Below are 26,330 nucleotides of genomic sequence, written 5' to 3'. Positions count from 1 at the left end.
TGCATCCTACTCTGTGTGTATGTGTGAAACAACATTCCTCGGTGTCAACTTTGTTGAGGTTAAGACACCTAACATATTTTCTTGACTATTTCATGATTCCTAATATGTACTCAGTTCTAGAACTGACAACTCTGGCAAACATTACATATATGTTGTGTTTGTAAAGAGACCACTTTGACAATGTGGAAAGGTGCCATCATCATCATCATTGTCACCACCACCACCACCACAAGACATAGTTAAGCATTTTCCCTACTAGTCCTACCTATGATCTCTTTCATTTTTTTAGATTTCTCTGCATGTCTCCTTTGCTCTTCCTCTGTGATCTGTTGAACCCGTTGAATGACTTCTGAAAATTAAGAAAATATCACATCTTACTTTAATGTTCCTTTCCTCCTTGAATTAATTAATAAACCGGAGGTAAATATGTGTATGTGTTTTTGTGGATGCTTGCATGTGATTTCCTGTCAAGTGTTACTGATACATAGAAATATAATGCAGGATTAGCACACACCATCATGTATTTATTAAACGTAAGCTATCATAGATCATATTGCTAGAAAGTGCTTCAAGGAAGAAAATGCTGTCTGGCACTTGTAGTCTTTTTTTGCTTTTAAATCTCCCACTGACCAACTTCAGGCACTGAAAATGACCCACCCCAAAGATTACTCCCCTTGAAAAGCTACATTAGGTAAATAATCAGGTATTCAAAGGCTAGGCTAGATTCTGTCGAATAGATATACATATTTAGCTATGTTTGAAGCAGTTGCCAGTTACTCACTTTGACATGGGTTTGCAATAAAACAGCCAAAATTAACGATATAATGGTAAGTAATATTTAAATTTTAACACATCCTCTAATATCTAATTATTTAGCACTTTGAGGGGAAAAGACAGCATCCAGGTCAGTACAATCTATTTTGAAATATTTATATATTAAGAAATATCTATTTATCATATAGTGAAAAGGTGCTCATGGTACTGAAGAAGTTTTTTTAAATTTTATGCCTTCCTCAATGCTTCCTGATTTTTTTTCCCCCAAAAATCTGCTCACTTGCTCTCTTTCATATGGAGTTAGTACAAGAAAATTACGTGAATCTTCTGAGCTCTAGTTTAGGAATATTTTATATCTGAAAAAAAAGGCAAAAAATAATGTAGAGTTTTTTGTTTTTATTGTAGACAGAGCTAAGGACCATAAACTTCAGCCCCAAAATGAACCAGTGCAATGTTTTATCTATGACAGTTACACCTACCTTCTTTAGGGCATTCATTGATAGCCCTACGCAGCACAGTCATCCACTGGTCACGTTGCTCCTTACTATTACAAACAAGCTCATACATCTCTGGCTGGTTGTGATCCTGACTGATCAGGTATATACCATGGCTGTCTCGTGCATCTCCCTTCTCACGCAAGAGAAGTTTGTTGAGTGGAACCAGACAACTCTGTTCAAAAGGTGCACAAAAAAAAAATAACCCAAATATATGGAAAGCTCTGTATGTCTGTATGACTGCCTTCTCTGTCTATTGCTCGTTACCTGTTGTACAGTGAACTTAGCTTGCCTCAGTGTGGGGAAATGCACTATATAAATCCTGTTATTATTAAATCACTACATCCCCTAAGCATAAAAATAGTGTGCAACAACCTTCTCTTCATAAACAACATGCAAATCTCATCAGTCCTTTCTATCATATGCATGTTCATCCCCTTCTAACCCTCCCTCCACCATCAAACACAGGTATATGTCACCTTATTGTCCTGTAGGAAAAATGTGTATTTCTGCTCATTCTTTTGCAAAAAGAGGATGAGGTCACTCAAGACCACAGCATAAACTTCCAAGACACGTCCTCGTGCACTCTTCCACCCAATAGTCCCAGCATGCACTAGCTGCCGCGTTTCACTGAACAGGTCTTGACGCTGCAATAAACCAAATTACATCCATATTCTTTAGATATATATATATATGTACAGTATACACATTTTCAATTTCACATGCACATTGTTGCATATACATACTAACATCTGACTGCAAGTTTACATGCATATTCTGTTGAGACCCATGACATTTACTTCTGATATGCCAAAGGAACAAATGGCAAGTTCATTTACTAATCCATGACATTTACTTCTGATATGTTAATACACCACCTATCATCAGCATATAACTACAATATGCCAAAGGAACAAATGGCAAGTTCATTTACTGATTTTTCTAACCCCTCACACTCCCACCTGACCATCACATTCCCTGCCCACCACTCCACCTCTAAGCATTATATTAGTCAGGGTTAGTAGATGAAGGACACTGCATTCAGACAGCTGAGAAATAACACAGAAGTACAATTATTAGACAGGACCAAAGGAAACAAAGCAAGAGGAATAGAAATATGGCACCTCTGTTCTTGTGAATATGCATAATCAATGCACATTTCTATCTTTATATACTGTATCACAAAACAGTGAAAAAAAAATAAAACAAACAAACAAACTAATTCTTTGTATCACTCATTCTTTCCCTCTTCCAGCCTCTACATGTATAATTGTACATGTAGTCAAGTAAATTAAAGAATATAAGCACAAGTAAACAAAGGATAAACACAATCTTGTTCTCTCTCTCACTCACTCCCCTTCACATACATTCTGTATTCTTTACTATTTCTTTACCCTCCAAAGGGGCCTGTACATGTTAACACATTCCCAATATACAATATCTCACACACACACACCCACCCACATACATACACATTTTATCAATTCGTCTAGTTCGCCATACTTAGTAATATTTTCACAAACTGAGCTAATCTGCAGAGAGTCTTTTTATTTTTTGAAGTTATAATGACTGAATACAGTGCATTGAGCTCAAATCCACAAGTGGCAATGTGCTTTACAGATCCAATTATTATTATCATTTCAAAGTTACAGCCTAAAATAATATTTATGATGAAAGAGATACATTATTACACACAGGTTACTACTAAATGCAGACATCAAACTATACCTTAAACTTTTTGCCTCTGTATACAGTAGTGCGTGAATCAAGTGCTTTATAGATCTCCATCAGTTTTTCATATGCTGCCACCTTCTCGTCCACACCATGAACCACATCCTTACTGCACTGTAAAGCCTGACTCAGCAGCTCTCGATCCTTCTTGTCTATTACAGACACAAAGATGGACGTTCTGCATCACATAATTCACCAGTTTGCACAACAGCGAAAGATGGGATCTCTGCCTTTGTGAGAATTTACTATTGATACAAAAGGCTCAAAAGAACAAAAAATGTTTCACATAATATCGTGCAACCACCTCTCTCTATCATCCACACACATATACACACAAAATAGGAAATATACTGTAAAAAATTATTAAATTCCAGCAGAATGATTCTTAAGGGAGGGACATCATAACACACTTTGACAAAACTTACATTTCTCATATTATTATATATTCTGAATCTATAACACCTCTTCATTTAGTTCAAATTCACCTTGAAAAATACTTTCTTTCATCAATTTCGTTGTTAAGTGACTTTTTTTTGATAACTCTTTTTTTACATTTTAATAAGGGAAGGGACCAGAAAACTACAAGCCCTATTGCTCAAACTATCTCACCAGTTCACTGTGATAGCATGGAGTTCAATATCACAGGAAAATGACCAAATCCTTATAATTCAATACTTGAGTTAAAGAACTGTTTTTTTTGTTGTTGTTTTACATGGCATACCCTTTGTTCCTTTTAGAATTGCCTCGATCAGGATTGGATATTTTGAAAGACGAACAGTCACACCCAAAATGAAGTCAGGCAGTTCACGTTTTTCACATACTGTCTGGTTTGACATTTTCTGCAAAAATTTGTCCACAATTTAATAATAAACAATAATACCAAGCAAACATTTAAACTCTGAAGTAATTCATCTAATATGCCAATCTTAGCTACCTTTGCCTCCCACAGACCTCACTGTCTAATATTGTTTTAACTCCTTAGGCTGCTCTGTGTTACTGATAAACTTATTATCAAGACAGACCAAAAAAAATGTGAGTAGCAGAGACAGAGAGAAACAAAACAACACTTACATGTAGAACCTGCATTAAGAACAGCTTTAGTTGGCATATACTTTTTAACCACTATAAAGAAAACTATCCACTATACATCATCTCATTCACACCTTTTAAGACAAACTCAGAAAAGTTCATTACCCTGCAAAAGTTCTGGAATTTTCTGTCATTCTTGGCAATTTCTTTGTACATTTGGATAGCCTCTGTGTGTTTGCTGCAGAACACCCCATACACTGATTTCATCTTCTCAGCAGTTGTCTTGCTAAACTGATATGTACAAATCAAGAATTATCACTACAATTGCTATCAAGAACTATGTAGTGTTATTTGTAATGGTGTAGCTACCACTAATAACCTTTACCTTTACATTATAAGCACCTGTGTGGAACAGAGTATCTACTGTATACAAAAAACATGACTTATCAAAGAAGCTGTTAAGAATTGCAGGAAATGACTACAATGAAGACTTACATGAACAACAGTATTGCCTTGACCTTTTTTAACATACATGTTCATACAGTACAAGGTGTGTGTTGACAAGGATGCAATAATGAAGGTAAGTAAATTTAGGAAATTACTTGATCCAACAGTCTAGTATTAATGCAGTCAAGTGAGGTCATGCATATTACCTGTTCCAACAATGTGGGGCCAATATCATCAATGCTGCGGTCTGCATTAATGGTCTGGAGGGTCAGGAGTTTTCGTAGAAAAGTAGTGTGGAGCTCCAACAGATCATCCAAACGTGGAAACATTCGCTGGATCTGCTCCCCGGGAAAATTTTGCTCTGCCATCAGTGAGTCACGGAAAAGCTACAACAGTCAAAACCCAGCAAACATGACAGTCAAGGGTGGTACAAAATAAAAAAGTTCTGTATAATCCCCTTTATCTCTGTGTTCCACATTTCAATGAAAGTTGCATTGTACAGAAAAGCATACAAGTGAAGCAATGGTCCCCCCTTAGCACACCAATCTTTCCCTAGATTTAGACAAGCAACCAACATGAAAACTTCATTCCATGTACTTAAACTGCCAAGGCATGCAATTAATATGCAATGAGCTTTATATTCAGCACTTTATAAAATGAAATCAATATTAAGCAAACACTGACTGACTAAGTTAAGTCCAGAAGTTATCTTACCCTCTGCATGATCTTGAGTTTCTTCACATACTGTTTTTCTGTCTGGATCAGTTCTGCAGAGAACATTAACATTAAACTTGCACATGGCAAATTCTATTACCAGTATTAGCATTGTACCGAACATTAAAAATTAATGCAACACATGTCCACATATCTGGAGACATATGCTCCTGTTGTTAAAGTATATACAGTACTATTCATAACAGATCACAGGTTTTGCAAATACCACACACTATAGGTCTCACATTCTTCAAAAAAAAGAGTGGTTAAAAAAGATGTCCGGTTTACTGGCATCATGAGCCTGCCTCTTTGGGACATGAAATTTAGAGGCTACTCTTTATCCCAAATGGTGCAAACTGATTTGCAAGTTAGCCTTCTTTGAAAAGTATTATTTACTGCCTCTCATGTCTAGACTCTTGATCTTCATTGAGGGAGTGATCCTTCATCATTTGGAAACCATGATCTGCAATGAATGTTACCTACCCCAAATGGTGTCCTGTCGCTTAATGTCTTTGGCATTCATCTTTTTCAGTCTCTGAACAAGACAAAACAAAATGTAAATCAAGGAATTCTACTTCTTAAACATAATCTCTAATATTAAATGACAATGGCAATTTCTTTATTCAGTAGGTTCTTGCCCATAATCGATGCTGGACTAGTGGGTGGAGAAATTAAGTACAAAATACATAAATACAGTGCACTTACATAATACAAAATATAGTTACAACGTACAATAATTTGTTAACAATACCAGTAATTTGCAAACTATTTGTTCTCCCTGATCTGGAGCGCTTTATAAAGTAGGCAACATTTTGAATTAATTTTAGGCAATTACTTGCAAATAAAATGGATAAATGAAACTGAGAAGGATAATTAAAGAATTGTTCAGGAATGTACAGCTATCACAGATCTTTATATTTTAGGCACATGAACATAAAATGTAAGTCAGTTTTTTTCACGATTGCAATGGGGGCATTTTAACGAAGCAGCGGGCAAATTGCTGTAACACTGCTTGTGGCAGTTTATGCTTGTAACTCCTAGCCTAAACCTTATTAGTCAATTTCTAATAGCAATATGTTAAATGTCAATTGAGTAAGTACTTAGCACTAAAGAAAAATAGGCTGAATTTGTGTATCGAATAGTTTGAAAAACAAAAAGGGATTACAATCTTCAAGGCTAAGAACTTTTAGAATTCCAATTATTCCTATGTGTGCCTTTGCTGCTAAGTCACTTGAGGCATGAGAAAACACACAGCATGTTGACAGAATTACTCCTAGATAAGACTGTACCTTTCTGTCAACTGTGATGCTCCACGCCTCTGGTTCCTCAAAACTCAGCATCAGATCAGCCTCCTCATCCAAAAAGCTGGCTTCAGCACCAACTTGATAAAGAGACGCATATGCAAAGAAAGCATGTATACACAAGAGCACATACATAAGTATGCAACTTTATGGTATAGAATGGTGCATGTATGCCATCAAACTTTATGTTATTAATATGTGCATTAAATATGTAGAAAAGTCCAAAGAAAGTGGTAAAAGTCTATGTTAAAATGCATTTCATATGTAATAAATTTAGCAATTACATCATAAGACTATACGTGTCTATAAACATCATTTACTATCTTACAAATCAGCAAGTTTAGTTTGCATGAACAACAGACTTGTTACCTGTATCAAGTGATTCCAAGGATTCTGAGGTTGTCTCTGTGATACTGAAAACATAGAGACATAACAAAATATTTTTTAAAAGATTCATATCCAGTACACAGTACATTCTGAAGAAGCAGAAATTACAGTGAAGGAAATATGCCAACAGCTTTACAAGATGCATGCTCATAAAGCAGCTGGCCTGATAAAGTAAACCCTTCTAACTTAAGAAGAGTGGAGAGTTATAAACATTTAGCAGTTATTGATGACAAACTTAGACATGTAGATAACATTCTTAATAAAGTTCACAGCTGCCTGTGCTGTCTCAGTAAATTTAAATCTTTTAACTCTTCTTATATAGTTTGCAATCGCATATGCAAATGTCTTCATAGCTACAGCTCAATTGCCTCAATTGTCAATGTTGAATGAGTTAACGTGTGCTTGGAACTTCTGCAAATATTTTATACTTTTGTTATATGCAGCACCATGACTTTCAGTCTAGTTTGCTGGGGTGGGAACACTTGGTATAGGTTATATAAGGAACATAACTCTGGAACTAAAAAAATGTCTCCCTGTTCCACCTGTGTAACTTTCTATTTGATAGCGCAGTAGGTAAACTATCCTGACTTAGCTATGAACGTTCATTGTTAGACGCCTTAGATCTTTCCTTCATCTGGAAATTTGGTTGTAGTTCTTCTGTTATTTTAAAAAAATTGTAATGCAATGCTTAAAGCAGGGATGCTCAACCTACAGCCGTCAGGCCAACATCTGGCCTGCCAAGGTGCCTCATGCGGCCCGCTAATTTTAACCAGACACAATTTCATTTTTAGCGTCATGATTCTGGCAAAACAGCCATGTTCTGGCCCATGAGATTTTATGTCATGTCCAGTGCGGACCTCAAGCAAGAAAAGGTTGGGTACCACTGGCTTAAAGGATCAATTTATTCAAAAATGGAAGCAAGATAAATAAGATCTGTACTACTTACAGTATGTTTAAAGATTTTGGTTTAGAGAATTACTTAATCATTTAAAATAAAATGAAATGAATACTCTGTCATGGTGTTTGATCAACTATATACACGAAATATTAAACCAGCAATCTCACCTTAAGCAATCACTGAAAGTGTAGTGCAAGTCATCTCCTGTGTAGTTGTCTACATCATACGACCCTCTCTTGCTGCTGAATATAGCCATAGTGGCATCACACTCACACATTTTCTTTTCTTAACAAGCTTATCAACAGGAAATCATTTGTTCACCAAGTATCCCATTATATGGGAAAACCCTGTATGAAGCACACTGTTTTACACCATCCACTCATCAACTCCTGAATGAAAGGCATGTCTTAAAATAAACTCCAGTTTCCCCTGGTGTCCTGGGAACCACCACCTTCCACACGGGAAACGGTGGGCATGACTAAGCAGCCATGTGCTGCAACATCTACAAAGGTCACAGACTTGCAGGACACAGATTATTGCATAAAACCAGCTTGCAAAATTGTAGCCTTATCCATCATTGGTGCTGCATCGTTTTAATAGTCCTTCAGTCTTTTTCGTTTAAAAAATTGTAATAATTGTATACAGTGCTGCACGCACACAAAAAACCCATAAAACACAAAAAGATAAAACTGGGTTGATAACAGTATGAAACAAAAACACAAAATATCTTAGAAACTAGTATGAGATCCTGCTCTGCGAAAAATAGCATTAAAAAAATAGATAACATGGTGTGAATAATCAAGTACATTTTATTATAATAGTGACAGCACATTCACTGACTGCACTGGTCTATAGTCTTTCCTTCAGTGAAATCACATCTCAAAATTTTTGCTGTATCACTCAACACTGTATCACTCAACACCCAGCCTTTCTTGCCTCCTTAATACACTTACTACTAATGTCTTGAGTTGAAAAGAACAGTTTGTCAACATTTTATATAACAGCCAATCATCTAGAAGACACAGAAGTCTGGCCAAGAATTTTTGCACTATAACAGTGCATCTACAGATGCATCAACATTCTGCCAGAAGTCAAAGACAGTTTAAGCCACTCAAGTTTCCCAAGTTAAATGCACCCTTTAAGAAAACTCTGAAGGTGTATAGGCTGAGCGTACTCTACCCACATCCTACATGCATCACCAAAGTGAACACAGGTGCTTGACAAATGGGCAGAACTTGGAATCAAAAGTTGCCAGAAAGTTGGTGCAAACGCAAGGTTACCAACAAGAAAACAAGCAGTAGGAAAGCCTGCCCTGGTAGGTTTTCTTAGCAAACTCCACCTAAGTGAGAACAATTGCAGCAGAAATGCTTTGCTCACCCACTGTTGCTGGCTTGTTAATGTATGTCAGTATATGACCTCATGACCTGGTTCTTGTAAGAGGCTGTTACTTGCCCTATAGATGAGTCATACAAACACCTTTCTGGATGTATCTCTCTTACCCACCCAAAGACAACTTATTCAATATTCGATACAAAACCACCAGCCAGCTATCAATCAGCTGTCTATTTTATAGAATTCACTAACCCAGTCATCATCAAGCAAAGGCCCTGGCAAAAAAGCAGAAAAACTGTTTGTGGCTAATGAACAGGCATAGGCATGTCTCATGTCTGCAATACTTCATAATTTGATAAATTTCTTTTTTGTAATCATTGAGCAGATATCCTACTTGTTATTTTTAAGAAAATAATTTATTTGTAACAACTTGTTACATGAACATAAAAAGTAATAGTAAGAAGCTTGCATCAGTTAGTGTGCAACTACAAGCACATTCCCATCCTATTCATATTTTGCATTCATTTACAGTCACTCAGATTTACATTCACTAAACCCATGTGAATTGCAGAAAGTTCTGATGTTTTAATAATACTGTTAAACTGTAACATGCTTCAAGCTACCAACCCTTCAACACACACATAAGGTCTTTAGCATCATCTAAAGGTTATTCAGATAAAGAATCCTTCAAGGGAAAGTATTCTTCAAATGTCATGCCTGAAGAAATGCTGAGGATCTGATAAAATGTTCACCACCAGTAATAATGACTCAAATAATACTTCTCTTTCACGCCTTCAAGATAAAGTGGACAGGAGAGTGGTCAAAGCACCAGCGTTAAAGGCCAGAGGCACACAATAACCCGTTTGACATCAATGTGGGAAAGCATACTTATCCCATCTGACCTAAAAGCTGATTCCAGTGTTACCTTGAGATGTGCCATAGTTACATTACTTTTTCTTTGAGCGCTGCGATGCCGCTCTTGAGTCTCGCTGGTACTCCAAATGTCTTATACTCCGATTAACGAACCTTCGATACTAAAAACGATCAGCCGCCCGGGTGTTCAGGTCACCCAGTGGACGTCCAGTCCACTCCAGCACGTTTGTCAGCCACAGCTTCCTCTGTTTTCCCACATGTCTTTTGCCCCTAATGCTACCCTGCAAGACTAACTTAGGAATCCCGCCATGTCGGGCGACATGGCCGAACCAGCGTAACTTTGAGCGTTTCACGGTTGTGAGAAGTGGATCCTGGTCCCCCACCAGACTACGAACCAGGTTTCGCACGAAGTCGTTCGTCTTTTCCTCTCTATAGGAGTCGAAAAAAAAAAAACGAAAAAAAAAAAAACATTTATCCCCACGTAGGGGCGTCTTTTTTTTCTGCTCCGACTTTGGTCTCTACGATGAGGCCGGACATTCAGAAGTTGGTTTCGGGAAAACAACTTCAAATATCCATTAATTACTCTCTATGGCCCGCGCACGCATCACGTCCTAAAGCACTTCATCTCGAACGCTGCTATCTTCCGTTCCTGGTTCGTTAGCAGTGTCCAGGTCTCGGAGCCGGTACAGAAAAACTGGGACGACTAGAGACTTGCAGAGTCGAAATTTCATAGCAAACGAGATCCTTTTGCTATTCATATTCGACTCAGTCTCGTCATCACCGCAGTTGCGGCTTCTAACCTGGCATGAACATCTTCCGCACTACTCCCTTCACTGGTGAGGAAAAAGCAGGACTCCTTCGCCTTTGAGCTCTCAAAGTTTTCCTGAGCTCACAAAGTTTGAGAACTTTCTTTGTGATCCAGGGCAACTTTGTTGGCATTTTTCTCCCCAGAACTTTGTCTGCTGAGGAGTGGAGAACCTGTTTGATGTTGTCCGAGAGGGTGTTTATGTCAAATTCGCCATCTAGTAGATTCAGGGCCGAGAACCGCCCGCCTACTTCGACATGAAAGGCAGCCGCGACTCCAGGATCTTGGAGTTTTTCCATGCACCATCAAATGCGTCTGCAGTTCTCTAGGCGCTTCGATGATACCTTCAAGCGCAGAGAAGCCATCACAAGCTTATGGTCTGACCCGATGTCCGCACCCGGGTACGCTTGTGTCCCTGCCTGCAAGATGCTTGAACGAAAGAGTCGAGGGACCAGCACATACTCAATCAATGCTGACCCCTTATTGGGTTGGAAAAGAAAAGACTTCGAAAAATGGGGGAGATTAGCAGCAACCTCACAAAATGGTGGCCTCCATGAAGTCCGACTTCAAACACCTTACTCCACACCAACCAAAATGTCATGAGACTTACTTTTCACTCTTCCACAACCATCTCTACAAACTCAGGAGGATTTAAGAACTCTGTCCTGTAAGTGGAAAGTTTAGTGGTCTACCTCTATTGAAATGAATTTTCTGTGTCATTTCTGCATAGCAGACAAGATCTACACAGTCTAACTTTTATATGACAATACAATAACAACCCCAGCAAAACTGAGCTCTTCATATATTCACAGAACACTGTCAAAGGATTAAATTCTGTATGAAAAATCTGGCTTCAACTATTAACTTGAAATTGTATTTTTCCCCATTACATGATACTTCAGTTTGATAGATTTCTCCCAAAACTAAATCATTGAGCAGCAATACTTTGAAGCATATTGGTTGTCTATCTGAAAACTGATTTCTACTGTAAGAGCCATAATGACACTCTGTTTTTTAATAAAATACTAATTATTTGTTTCAAATTTAATTCTTTGCAAAATAATTTTGTTTCAAATTTAATTCTTTGCAAAATAATTTTGTTTCAAATTTAATGCTTTGCAAAATCATTTTTTCCAACTATGTGACAGTTCAAATCTATTCACTTATGCTCCCTTAACCAGATCTGTTACAATAAACAAAACATTCATTTAGAATACAAAATTTTATACTTAAAGAAATGCTTTTAATTTTGTGTGTAAATGTTTGTTATATTCATTGTAATTTTCAAACAATTTGACTGATCCATGCCAAATATTTCTAATATGAGGTGAAAGGATGCATGACTAGCATCACTGCAACCAAGTTCAAAATTACTGCTGAATCTCATTTCAGTTTTGAGTAATTTTTCCTATCAGTCTTCAATGATTCATACTATGCCATTAATCACTAAATTGCATCACATCTTGCATCACTATCCAAGGTGCACATGATAGCTGGTTTGATACCTATGTGACCCATCAGTTGAATGGGTTTCTGACTGGCCAGAAAACTTTTAAAAAACAGAAGTTGACCATATTGTATTTTTTCTAAATTACTCACTTAGATGTTGAAGATGCTTCCTGCATATGAAGTCCACCGTCAGTCTCGGACTCTTCATTGATAGCTTTGCTGAAAGAAGATGAAGCTGCTGAAGTATTTGTGGGTGGTCAAGAATATGACTACATTGAATGTTTCTATGCTTTAAGCAATCTACCCCTTGTACCATTTTTTTCTGCTATACCACTAAACAGATATAGCCCACAATAATAGCTTGTCAATTGCACTGAAGTAATGAAGCAAACAATAAAATGTCTCTACAATTTACAGGGCATCAACAAGACAGACTATGTTTTATACAGAGTTAAATTTTAAATTTAGCACTCTCTAAAATATTAACACCTATGCATTTTCATATTGTTACTAATGTTAGAAGAATTTTTCACAATTTTGTGTCTCATGGTCTACTTTTGCCTGGATACTTTTGTTAATTAATTCTGTCTAAATCAGCATGAATCATGGTTGCATCAGTTGAAGAAAAGACTTTTAAACTTGCATAGAACTGACATACACAAAAACGTTTAAGTCACAAATAAAAAATGGGTAAAAATATCCACCATGAATACATTAAAACATTCAATAAATAACTTGTGACTTTTTCGCGAAAAGTCAAATAATAAATAGGTGTATCAGTTTTTTTCTCTTCCAACCTCAGATTGCCACATATAACCAGATTTAACAACCAGTGTTCAGCCACTCACAAAGTATGTCTGTTGAATTCCTTTCACCTGGTGATTATCTTTGTAACAATTCACATATTTTCTGATGACAATTACCAGTTTAAACATTTTCCAATCCCCTGCTTGTTTAATGTCGTGATTCTTTCTCTCAATGATTTTCAACAAGTGACTATCTTTTAAAACAATTTCTAATGATTTTAACACTTTCTCTTGAGTACATTGGCAAAAATGAATAGAGAAGTTTTGGTACAATGCACTTACTGCCTTTTGCTTACATGGAGCATATTAAAGCATCTGTACCACAAACATCATAACTGTCTTATTCTTGCATATGGCTATGAAGCGATAAACTTCTTCCGTGAAAGTATGTTGCAATTACTTTGGGACAATTACTAATATTTTATGTGCATGCTGTTCTTGCATTAGTTTGATAAAAATTAAAATTGCTTTCATCCACACAATAGCTTTACATATACTCTGCTGGCCAGTGAGCCTCTATACCAGTCTTTGCTTTAAACACTCTCCCCTTGCCATTTCACTAAACTGACCCTATCTAGGCAGGTTTTCCTGCAGCAACTGAAGCACTTCTTGAACTGTTTCACAAGATCAGTGTGCTCCACACAGTTTTTCCTAAACTCAAACCAATTCTTACAAGGATCATCTATAAGAATGTTCCTATTCTTCCACTCTTCTACTTGATGAATGTGTAACATCACTACTAAAACTGTATGACAAAATACAGTTATTTTGTCATGGAAAATGTGTACTGAGGACAATGAAGTACCTCATTTTGGTCAAATGTTATGGCTAATCAAGACAGAAAAAGAACTGTTAGGTTGCTTTAAACTGTTGCTGTTACTCTCCTGATTAATCTTCACACTGATAGGCAGACTCGACCTAAGATGATGAGGCACTGTAGTTTAACTTAACACAAAGTGACCAGGCCTCTTGAGTTTAACATCCACCGCTAAAGAACGAATCTGCATAGAAAAAGGCCAGCTTTTTAGAGACAGATGTGCTGATATATTTTCTGATAACTTTATTTGTGAAAAGTATCAAATACTATCAAATATTAAAAATCACTTTTTTGCATGTTTCATAATGTATTTCTGTATCATATTTCCTAATAACATACTATTAATCCTACACAAAAAATGAAATGAACATCTCTGTTATTTTTGGATTGACAGAACCAAGGTGTTGATGGCCCAGATATCTTTGTTACAACTTTTTAAGTTTGTAGGATTGTTATTGTTACCAGCATAAATGACACTTTAATATTTTTTTTTTTTAAAAAGAACATCACTGTCCACTTTGCTCAAATAAACAGCAACAAGAATAATAATAAATAGCACATATGTATAGCTCCTTTTTCCAAAATCTGCCACACTCGAGGTGCTTTACATATAGGCATGCAAAAAAAAAAAAAAGGAACTATATTTTATTTTTATCTCTCCCCGATATGATGATCTTAGTAAAGTGTACCCAAAGATTTCTAGATACATCCATTTATTACCCAATTAGGATGAATACCAAACTTAAAATTAACCTTTAACAATTTATCAAGCCTTTTATTTTTAAATCACTATTTTGTATAATACTGCACTGGATTACATTTCATCTGACAAGTCTTATTAGTTAGTTTATTCCTTGTTGCTCCTTTGAGAGAGCATAGGCCGGAACAACACCTCGCCAGCGGACCCGGTTTTGGACAGCCCCCTTCAGTTGGGCCCATGTGGTTCCCACATCCTTTGCCTCGTTCTCTACTGTTCTTTTCCAAGTCTGTTTTGGTCTCCCAACTCTCTTCTTCCCCTGAGGGTTCCAGTCAAGTTGGAGATCTTTTCAGGCCATCTTATTCCCAGAATATGGCGTAGGCATCAGTTGGTAAAGGTCTGGAGCTTGTTGATGGTGTTTGTTACTCTCCAGGTTTCAGAACCATACAGTAGGACTGCTTTCACATCGGACACCAGTGGCTTAACCATTCAGCCATCCACTTCCCCAGTCTGACCAATACAGTTCACTCTTTTGCTATTTTCACTTATACTGATGTTCCACAAATACGATCACATTTGTTTTGAAAATATATAGGTGTTCAAACTCTAAAAGACTTAAGTTCAACTTCAAACACTTGTAGGAAGATGAATGTAATCTTCATCAGTATCATAGCTTAACAATATGTGCCCAGTGATAATTACCCAGCCTGTGCTATCTGTTGCATGACATGAAGTGGTGACAACTTAAGTTGCTATATTTTGCAGAGGAATGCTTGCTAAGAAGAGGCCTCCTAGTTCACTATTGTCCAACAAAATAGCTGACATAGTAAATGAAAATGTATAATGTACAAAATATGTAAAAATAGCCCAATCCAATTGTTTTTAATATGACCCTTCATCCACAACAAGCATGCAAGATCATCATCAATGATTATGGAAGGATGATGGTGGTGTGATGATGATCATCATCAGAGGTCAGAAATGCCCCTAACTCAGGCGACAAAAAAAGTGGTTATAAACACAGTTGCCAAGTCTGCTACTCCCTGAAGCATACCATGCAACATATGCAATCACCTTCAGCAAGTGAGCACCAGACATCATTGCATGTGCTCTGGCATCAGCTCAAAGCAATAGACAAACTAGTCCTCCCTTAGTTTTAATCATAACAAGATGAAAGTCTGTGAAAGCCCCACCACCAGGATAAAAGATTATACCAAAAAAATCAAGCCAAGAAAATGATACCTGCCCATCATCTCACAGTAAAAGTATTAAATAAATACACACATACACAAAAAATCAAGATCTAATTCCTGAGGATGACCTGGAAAGCCTAAGGGTCTTCTAAATTAATTCTAGCTGCTACATTTAAGCACAAATCTATTACCATAAGGTCATAAAAATTTTATAATTATTTTTCATGTTTCTTACTTTTAGCAAACTTAATAGATTTCTAACAAGAGAAATGACAGGCAATTGTTCCCAACACTTTAAACAATGAACAACTTAAGCTTCAAATTCTTACATTAACCTGTATCTATAGCTTAAAAAATACCTAATTTATTCTAGTTAAAACACACATCTCTATAAAAATTATCAGAAGTGCAGAAAGAAAAATTCCATATGTATGGACCTACAACAACTCTCTCTCTCTCTCTTACACACACTCTCATACACTAGTGTAAAAAAAAAGTTCTTCTTTTCTCTAAAAAATAACTTATTCTTATAAAAATATTCTCAATACAGAAATAATTAATTTCAATGACAGCAATGTTCTGGTACACAGAAGAGCAAAACCTTGTCAATATATGTATTTTTCATGCTTACTTCTAATTCGAGAAGAAAACATTTCCACAAAGGAGTGTTTGGTCCTTCCAAAATCAAAAACTGTGAATTAATCTAATCTTTGTCTTATCCATGACAAATTAGCCACAGTTTGCTACTTTAGCCTCCAATTTCTTTCAATGAAATAAGACACTCTCAGGAATTCGTCAAATTCTTTGACTACAACAGGGAGTACAATGTATGGTTGGGGATGTGGAATAGACGGGTTGGGGAAAGAAAGAGTCTGGGTGGAGAAAGTTGATATATACGAATGTGTTTGTCTATGCATAAGCTGTTTGATGCGAGTGCAGAATATATCTGACCTTGTATATATCATGCAAGTATTGTATATAGTACTATGATTGCATCTTTTTGGCAAGGACATCTAAACTTATAGTTTAAAACCATATACGGATCATCATACTGTTCCTGAACTCATTCAGATATAATCATCTTGTCATACCGTAGTCCCCACAAAGATCCAGACTAAATCCAGTAAAATAGACTAACACTATTAAGTTGTCAAGTTTGCCATAACTGATACCATCAAATTACATTGTTTTATAGTTCATATTAGGATACCTTCTCTTTGAACACACATCATGCATTCTCCAAAGCTGGTATGCTTACTACTTACTACAGATAATGTGCAATATGTAATGTTCCCTCTAACATGGCTAGCATCATCAGAAGTTTCCTCCTACTGTTCATAGTAGGTAAAAGAAAAGAGATTCCTGTGTTTCAATGTCGTTGTTTTGAAAATTACCATGAAAAACACAGTTGCTCATGCAGAAACTTCTTGGAAACAGCTCTGTGTTGTAGAAAACATCAATTGAATGGCTACCACAACTACACTTTCTTGAACAAGCCAATTTTGAAAGCATTCATTAAGCAATATGTTAAACCATCCCAACCTTCCCCAGATCTCAGGTACCAAATCTTCATTCCCTAAAACTGGGGCAACTGGAGGAAGTTTGCAGCACCATAAATGTTTAACTATTCTCTAAAAAAGATTATGACTTGCTGCATTATGCCATGTCTTATTGCATCCAGAATGCATGATGCTTAGAAACTACCAGAAACTCTCAAATCTGAAATGAGAAAGGTGTGGAGCAAAGAAGGAAATCATGCAAACACAATAACCAAAGAACAAAAGAAATGCAACTAAAACTGGCCTACTCTTCAAAAGCCCACACTAAAAGAGAGGTAACTTACTCCACAACACTAAACCTGCTGGTGGCATGATACCCTTGTAGGTATATGTTGCTTTGGGATTGGGATCCATGAAAAAGACTGTGTGGCAGTAAAAAAAACATCAAAGCTGGTCATAGCACAATTTACAAGTAAATATATGCAATATATCTAAAGACAAGCATGAAGGAACAAAGAGCTGAGAAGTGCACAAAAGAAGAAAAGAGAGACAATTTAACGTCTCACAAAAAGATACACTCAATGCTCTGCACTAGCCATTTCTGCACTTGCACTGCATTAATGCCAATGCACCTCAACAAAGGTGCCCCACAAAAAGAGAGGTACACATTAATTAAGACATTACTGATAGTACCTGTACAAGTGAAATACTTTAATACAACACAAAACACAACTGAAGAACCGTGATGGAAGGAGTGGGGAGGAAAAGATAAAGAAAAGACCGTCACAGAATCTGATGTACAAGAGGGGAGGAGATAGTTGACAATGCACTAATATAAGGAATGCTGACAGATAAAAAGAAAACAAAAAAAGAGAAGATGGGAGGAAAGAGAACAGAAGAGAGCACTGTTTATATTCCTACAAATAATCCTATTTTGTCTCTATACACAGTGTTGCTGGCAGTAAGGTTTCCACCAGCTATCAGTGCTTATGGTCACTCTTTGCTGATATGCTAACTAGGAATATTTAAATTTGTTTTGCTATCCTACATTCTTGGTTTTCTATAAATAGCAACAAAGAAGAGGAGAAAGTAAATGTAACATCTGAGGGTATTAGGTAATACAGCGCTAAGAGGGCTTTTGTCTTATTTTAACACTCAGCTATGAGTGAGAACATTTTTTTCTTCAAGTTGCTCTAGGTCGGGTATATTAAGATTGCTACTGTTCTTTTCCTATTTTTTTTTTTTTTTTATTGTGACCAATGGCGACTCACTTTAACATGTGTTGTAAATATCTGGGTACTCCTGGGTCATCTACCACTGCCACTCTCTACAGTTTATTACCCAACTCTTACCAATAACTTACATCTTTCCTTCAGACATTCATGACACTTTCTTGATTTGTATATAAATAAAAACTAGTGACAGAATGAAATCACTACATCTTCAGATGCCCATGTCTTGATTTCCTAAGACTCAAGGCCAAACATGCACACATGTAAATGTATTCTCTTTATCTCAAAAACACACACACTGTCATTCAAACTCACTCTCTCACACACTTTCTGTCATGTCAGTCTTCTCCATGTCGCTAGGTGCTTCTTCAGAATATTCAGATTAGAAACTGAATGACACAATCCCCTGATCCACGTTGCAAGCATTCCAACAACCACACTTTCGAAACTGAAAATGAATGCTCATGCTAACTGGGTTGGATGGTGTCACTCAACAACACATGGCAGCTCCTTGCATTACTCCACAAATGTGTTTTAAACACAACTGTTTAAAAAAAATGTTTTGCAGCCCAAAATTTTTTAGCAAACAATTTAGAATGTCAGTATCTATCATTTAAGCCCAACTTGCCATTTCCCTTCTTATTTTAAGTGAAAAGACTGATTTGTGTATTATGTGCACACATGAGAATCATATCAATTATATGTGTAAGACAAAGTATAAAGAAAAACAAGAATGATTCTTCTAGATGCCTTCAAACGATGACACTATATTTCTGATGCACACATTAACATTAATCACAAGGAAAGGTAAGACCATTTTTGCTAGATACCTTGAAGTAGGCAAGCTATGCCTATGCAACCCTTGTACTCCACTGACTGAATTCTGAAACAAACAAAAAGATTTATGATTAAGATTATGCATTATTTGCCCACAACACTTCATTCATTTGCAATGCATGAGTCAAATGGAACTAGTAGCCCTGGAATGCATGAAAATACCCTATTTTCCCTTTTTTAAATTAGAAAGACAGACAAGTCAGAGAAGTATAAAATAAAAATAAGCAAATATCAACTGTTCCTATCTAAAGCAATACTGGATTTTTTGTGTTTGGCAATGCTTCAGCTAGCATAATGATTTTTCTCCCAAGTTTCATGCCTATAATATTTGTGTTAAACAAATGTAATAGTTTTTTTATCAAATGTACTATTTCAGTCACAGAATTTAGGCCATAAATGTGCACAAGAGTCTCCCGCTCTAGTGACAACAGCCATTTTGACATCTGACAATAATTCTTTAATTCTTTTTAATTTTTATAGAAATACAGAGATGATATGCTCCTTCACATTTTGCTCTCGTAAACATAAAACTGTTTCTCAAATAAATGAAATCTTCTATGAGATACAAAATCCACAGGATCAAGGAAAAATATATGTGAAATTTGCTTATTTTATTTTAAAACAAGATCATACAGAAGAGAAAAAAACACACACAGAAGCAGGTAAAACTTTATCAGTTCATTAACAAAAGACTTTTATGTTTTAATTTATGACACTTTTTAATTGCAAGACTGGTATTTATTCATTTTTTAATTCAAGGTTCTGTGTTTCACAACTATTAAAATTTTCACAGTGAAATTCTTTGCCAATGATGAAGCAAAGATTACCTGGCCCTTGCTAGACATCAACGTTGAGCGATTATCCTTATGCTTGAAGGAGTGAGTGTGTCTTAAATCAGATGCTGCAAGCAAAAAGATATTGAGAGAGAAAGATTCATTTAAAATGAGGAGGAGTGCTCTCTTGTACATGACAGACGACAATGTAAACAAATGTAAATACTATTATAATTAAGGCACACTGAAGTCAACCTTAACATATAGACAAACACAACCTGCTGTCTGGGAAAGAGAGATGTTCACTCACATAAAAAATAAAACATAGGATGGCTCATATTTCATCATAGCGGCTACTGAAGGATCTCAGTTTTGCTGTCATTTTTCAGTTTGCTGATGGACACCCAGGCTTTCCCAGACTCTACTATATATTGTGTGGTAGTGCAGACCTGCTGGAGCTGAGACTAGCAACCTTGTATTATCATGTGATTCTGCAGGCCCACGTGATAGAGACACCAAATGGTTTGATGTACACAGTGAACAAAAGAGGCCCAAGAACAGAGCCTCATAGCCTCATACTTCAAAGACATGCCTACAGCTACCACAGACTGAGTGTGACCATTCAGGTGGAACCAAATCAGTTCAAATCAGTGCCAGAGAGAATGAAAGAAAAGGCTCTCGAGAAAGAAATTAATTATTTATCTATATAATGTAAAGCATCCATTCAAGTAGAAATAATGGCACAAAAATTAATATAATCCAAACACAAGCATTGCAAATATATGCAAACCTTGTTGTGTAAGATGCCTCTGTAACGGGGCAGTTAAGTCTTCTCTCTGCATGACCTGGTCAACAACAAATGCAATCACACTTTTTTAATAATTTTATACTGCCCAAGAGGATCAACAGTACCTTATAAGGAAGTTAAATAAAATTTTAAAAAATACAGTTGCCTAATCAACTAATGAACTTAGATACAAATTTAATGCTAAATATTGAATGATCATTATAAAGAAAAATGATGCTGAAACATGCTTTGCCTTCAAAATGACAAATCACTTAAATCTGGACTGATAAGGAAAGTCTGTTAAATTATAAAATAAAAAGCTATATTCCCCCCTAATAAACACTTTCGAAGGAATTTTAAGTTGTTTAAAAGAAACAGGCTTATAAATAAAAGTGTGATGGGGAAAGCACAATATTTATGTCCACATTTTTTGAAAGAAGTGAGTCTCGTAAACTGTCACTGACCTTTATAGCAGCATACTTGTCACAAGACGCCGCCTGGTCTTTACAGCCATGTTCATGTACATTGATCAGACAATCTGCCACAAAAAAAATAATACTTATAATCCATCTGAACAACAGTTACTTGAAACTTCACAACCCTCAAAAGTCTTTTTGGTGGCTTTCATTCTACAACCTCAGCATTGGTATCTACCAAAAAACTCCATGACAGGACCATAAACAAATCAAGATAGCAAAACTGACATTCATGGAGTAAAACTAAATATTTTACAATGTCTCCTGTCCTCAGATACCATATAACGGTTGCTTGAAAGTGGAGGAGGAGTTTCCAAGATGTCCAAATGAGAAGAGGTGCAGATGTTGCTTCAGAACACCAGCTCCTAGTGGCAGTCTTCAATATTAAGCTGAAGTCCTTCATTGATCCAGCAGTAGGACCACACCACAAATTTAACACTCAGTACCTCAAGAACAAGGAAACATGGGAAATTTTAAACTGTGAAATCAAGAATAAGTATGAGGCCCTTTCAGGACTGACAGAAGAATCAGTGGAGGAACACTGGTCAACACTCAAGAGCATCTGGAAGACAACCTGTACAGATGTTCTAGGGAAGATGGAAAGAAAACACAAGGAATGGATGACTCCAGAAACCTGGGCAAAGATTAAAACAAGAAAAGGACTGAAACAGAAGCTCAATGTGTCAAGACCAGCAAAAGAATGAAGATCTCAGAGCAGAATATTGGGAAGCCAACCGTCAAGTGAAGAGGTCTGTCAAGGAGGACAAGAGAAGCTTCGCCCATGAACAGACAGAGGAAGCAGAGACAGCAGCTATACTGGGAAATATGAAGCAACTATCTGAAATAACGCAAGCTCTGTTAGTCAGGAGCATTTACCCAAACAAGCTGGTGCAAGACAAGACCATAACAAACGATGAAGGACAAAAAGGCCACTGGATGGAACACTTTAAAGAGATCCTGAATTGACCTCATTCACCATCTTCACCTGACATACCACCAGCAACTGAACAACTTCACATCAACACCAGCCCTCCCAGTATGACAAAATCATCAAAGCTATCAAAAGCATGAAAAGTGGCAAAGCAGCAGGCCCAGATGGCATACCCCTAGAACCACTAACACAGCAATAATTTTACAACCCCTCCTACACAAGATCTGGGAACAAGAGCGAATACCGACAGACTGGAAACTAGGCCATCTGGTCAAGTTACCGAAGAAAGGAGACCTCTCCCAGTGAAACAATTGGCAGGGGATCATGCTACTATCACCAGCAAAGTCCGGACAAGAGTAATACTAGGGATTTTGAAGAAGGCACTAGACTGGTCACAGATTGGATTATGTGCAAGACGACCCAAGACAACAAATCCTTTATCCAATGGAGCTTCACCAAACAGCTAGAGGACCTGGACTTCACAGATGGCGTTAGTCTCCTATCTTATCAGCGGCAACATGTATAAGCCAAACTGAGTAAGAGGAGGCAGATAAGACTGGTTTAAAGGTCAACAGAAAGACTGAAGTAATGAGTTCAGAATCAACAACAAGCAGGAACTCCCAATCCAACTTCAAGTAAAGGACATCCTGGAAACAGACCACTTCACGTATCTCGGGAGCATTATCAACAAGGACGGTGGAGCGGATGATGACATCAAGAGCCGCATCAACAAGGCCAGGCATGCTTTCAACAGCCTATGCCTCATTTGGGACTCCCAAGCATTATCCTTCTGAGGTGACCCGCATCTTTCAACACCAATGTGTAAGCAGTCCTACTGTATGGTTCTGAAGCCTGGAGAGTGACAAATACCATTAACAACAAGCTGCAGACCTTTACCAACCAATGCCTAAGCCATATTCTGGGAATAAGATGGCCTGAAAAGATCTCCAATAGCAGAACCAACTAGAATGCCACTAGCCAAGACATCTAAAAGCGCAAATAGTGCTGGATAGGACACACCCAGCAAACCAGCTGACACCACTGCCGGGCAGGTACTTGACTGGAATCCTCAGGGGAAGAGGAGAGTTGGAAGACCCCAAAGCAGATTTGGAAAAGAATAGTAGGCAAAGGATGTCGGAACCACATGGGCCCAACCGGGAAGGACTTCCCAAAACCAGGTCCACAGGCAATGTGTTGTTGTGGCCTTACACTCCTTGAGGAGTAACAAGGAATGAACTTTTGAACCTGTCCTCAGATAACCAAGTTACACCTTTTCTGGTTCTCAACCAATGAAAGACTCAAATATTTCAGCAAGCTATAGGTTGATGATGAAAATTATATATATATATATGAAGTACACATTTCACTATATAAACATCATCTCTATTACAACTACCTCTCCTACCTGACTTACAACTGACAGTTAGTGCTCTACTATGACTTTTTTTTTTTACACAAGTTGAGTGTTGAACTAATTGTACATTTTAAAACAGACTGCCTTTGGCTGACTATTTAACCTATATTACAATTTTTTGTATAAATAATGTAAAATAAATTAAATACATTTTGAAAGAGACTATCCTTTCATTGGGTTACTGATCATTTCAACCTATACCATATCAGTCCGGTCATATATCTATTAACTGCCTGAGTTGAATTAACCCTGTAGAAACCATGTCATCCCACAACTGAAAGTCAAATCGATTTCCAAAGACAGGAGTAACTATTAACATTTAATATTAAAAACAGTCATGTGCTGTTCAATCAACTTCAGTCACCATCTTACTAAACCATCCTTTATTGGCAAGATATATTGGGTTTTCGAAAGCCAGTTTCATCGTTGTTCTTTAGTTTGGAGGTTAAGTGCAACAATGGCTGAATAAGCATGACCAAGTGAAAGTGAAAACAACAAAGGAAACCATTATGATATGACTTTAAAAGCTTTATGTTAGCATTTAAATAAAGGTGTTTGAAGTAATGGTTCCTGGAATAAAAGTAGACCGGTTGATCTCCTAAATAAAACCCCTCTGTTATATCCTTATTTTAGCGACTTTTAAAAGGAGGTTTTACTGTACTACAGAAATAAGTTCTGCCAGATGCTAAAGGTAGAGACAGGAAGGTGGAAAGATAAAGTATACATAATGCTAATGCAAAGTACCAAAATAATTCACTTAAGAGTAGACTGTGAAGAAATAAATGCGGCCACATGTCTGATGCCTAAAAGAAAATTCAAATAGCCTGTGGTGTAACGCAACAGCACACATACTTGGGCACTTGCACACACACACACACCCCAACTCCCTTCTCTTACTTTCGCATCGCAAAGCAGGCTTGTTGGTCATAGGTTTATGGCACATGTCACAAACAGCTGCATTGCTGAAAGACACCGCAACAAACTGATGTAGCTGCTTTATCTTGCTCTCTTTTTCTTTATTCTGTAACATCACATTACATAAACATGTACACAAACTAACAGAGCTAGTTATGCAGACAAAAATATTTAAATAAGTTATCTTTCTTCCAGACTAACTAGATAACATGACCATAATAGCTTCCCTCCCTTTTACATTGTTAGTCAAAAGTTTCCCTCACTAACAGTGGAAGCTGAACTCAAAGGCTGAGCAGTCTGTAATATTTCCCTGATATTCATTAACCAGATGAAGGCCCAAGGAGTCAGAAACAGGCTAAATGTGTGGGCCATGAACTGGAAATTTTCCCCTTGAAGGCAAAGTGAAGATAAGAGCTTCTGTAAATAGGGACATGGCTGTATACATATGACAACACTTACTGTGTCTTCTTTCATGGACAAGCTCACTGATCTGACTGTATCCATGGTGAAGTGTGAAGGCTAGATGAAATGCTTAAATGTCTCCATTTCCCCCCACCCCACCCCCGTGTCAAAGTCAAGCAAAAGTTAAGTTGAAGAACAAACAGACGTGAACAAAAGAGAATTGGGAAAGGTATTGATTGATGGCCTCTTTATGCTGCAGGTGTGTGGTTCCTTATATCAATAATTATATAAAAAATGGCAAGTTTTGAGTGACACAAGTATATATGAATTGAAAAGTACTCATTGGTTAGTAAGTTTTGGTTTCTGGTTACATGTTGTTCTGTTGAAATACAGCCAATGATGCAGTGAGTTTAGCATGAAAGGGTTTTATATTCCAAACAGTTAAAATTGTGACTGATTTTGTGATTTGCAGTGCCTTTTGTGATTTGGCAGCTTTTTATGAGAAACATTTGACCTTTAGGTGTTTGCCATTACTGTTCTGCATAATAAGATCCAGCCTAAAATGTAGGACGACATTTTCCTTACCTTCTTTGTGAGATAACTGTTTGAGAATCTGGATAAGACATTGCTTTTTCGCTTCTTTTCTGGCTGTCTCAGCTTTTCATCAGTCTCTGCAGTACTCTGCCTGAAGATCAATTTAATGCAAGGTACTTTTTCTTTCTCCATGTATGGAACACATGCATGTGTGCACAAACACCAAGTAATACATGTACTCACACACATATATATGTGTATGCACTAAGCTTTTTCATCTCTTAGATGTTTACTTGGTAAAACTACTTTATTTCCCTTACGTGTATATGAAAAAAATAAGTTATTAAATGTGTCTCTCATGCACACAAATCCTAACATAACTGTTCATCAGCTGCTCTCCACTTCTCTCTTTATGCATAGCCCTTTTCTCTATCTTGCATCTGCTGAACATCGAGTAGTCAGTAGCAGCATATGTTTAATGCAGAAAAATGTACCTGTTCGTAAATACTTCTTCCTATTTTCAAACAGTAGAAATTTTAGAAATAAGTATACATACTCTTCATTTAAAAATTCCTTCCATGAAATTTCTTTAGTATCCCGTGATGAATGTTCTTCCTCTTCTATTTCTTCCTGACGGCAAAATTGAGCACTGTAGACAGAATTGTTTTAATGTCTACACAAATTTCCACAGGTCAGAGCCATTCAATTAAAATCTTTGGCTGCAATTACAAGAACTTTAAGTGAGCTTCAAGGTATCAACTGTATACAGCCAATGATGGTCTA

The 26,330-nt window shown here is 36.9% G+C and overlaps 1 protein-coding gene across 6 annotated transcripts in view; it reads right to left on the bottom strand.

Moving 5' to 3' along the window:
- Nucleotides 1-26,330, bottom strand: part of LOC112554130 (A-kinase anchor protein 13-like) — a 69,838-nt gene that overhangs the window by 22,606 nt on the left and 20,902 nt on the right. For all 6 annotated transcript variants that reach the window (XM_025221740.1, XM_025221742.1, XM_025221743.1 and 3 more), the window contains 19 exons: nucleotides 26,104-26,196; nucleotides 25,599-25,698; nucleotides 24,594-24,717; nucleotides 21,340-21,413; nucleotides 20,879-20,933; nucleotides 20,143-20,216; nucleotides 19,309-19,361; nucleotides 12,385-12,453; nucleotides 6,860-6,903; nucleotides 6,479-6,570; nucleotides 5,673-5,724; nucleotides 5,190-5,242; nucleotides 4,682-4,861; nucleotides 4,194-4,319; nucleotides 3,721-3,838; nucleotides 2,997-3,151; nucleotides 1,748-1,915; nucleotides 1,254-1,443; nucleotides 266-349 (listed from right to left, as the gene is read on the bottom strand). In XM_025221740.1, the coding sequence (XP_025077525.1) occupies nucleotides 266-349; nucleotides 1,254-1,443; nucleotides 1,748-1,915; nucleotides 2,997-3,151; nucleotides 3,721-3,838; nucleotides 4,194-4,319; nucleotides 4,682-4,861; nucleotides 5,190-5,242; nucleotides 5,673-5,724; nucleotides 6,479-6,570; nucleotides 6,860-6,903; nucleotides 12,385-12,453; nucleotides 19,309-19,361; nucleotides 20,143-20,216; nucleotides 20,879-20,933; nucleotides 21,340-21,413; nucleotides 24,594-24,717; nucleotides 25,599-25,698; nucleotides 26,104-26,196 (1,904 nt within the window). The remainder of the gene's footprint in view (nucleotides 1-265; nucleotides 350-1,253; nucleotides 1,444-1,747; nucleotides 1,916-2,996; nucleotides 3,152-3,720; nucleotides 3,839-4,193; nucleotides 4,320-4,681; nucleotides 4,862-5,189; nucleotides 5,243-5,672; nucleotides 5,725-6,478; nucleotides 6,571-6,859; nucleotides 6,904-12,384; nucleotides 12,454-19,308; nucleotides 19,362-20,142; nucleotides 20,217-20,878; nucleotides 20,934-21,339; nucleotides 21,414-24,593; nucleotides 24,718-25,598; nucleotides 25,699-26,103; nucleotides 26,197-26,330) is intronic.

This window comes from Pomacea canaliculata, linkage group LG13, assembly GCF_003073045.1.
Source record: "Pomacea canaliculata isolate SZHN2017 linkage group LG13, ASM307304v1, whole genome shotgun sequence".
NCBI lineage: Eukaryota > Metazoa > Mollusca > Gastropoda > Architaenioglossa > Ampullariidae > Pomacea > Pomacea canaliculata.
Note: the sequence above shows the minus strand (reverse complement) of the source record. Positions and strands in the feature narration are given on the sequence as shown.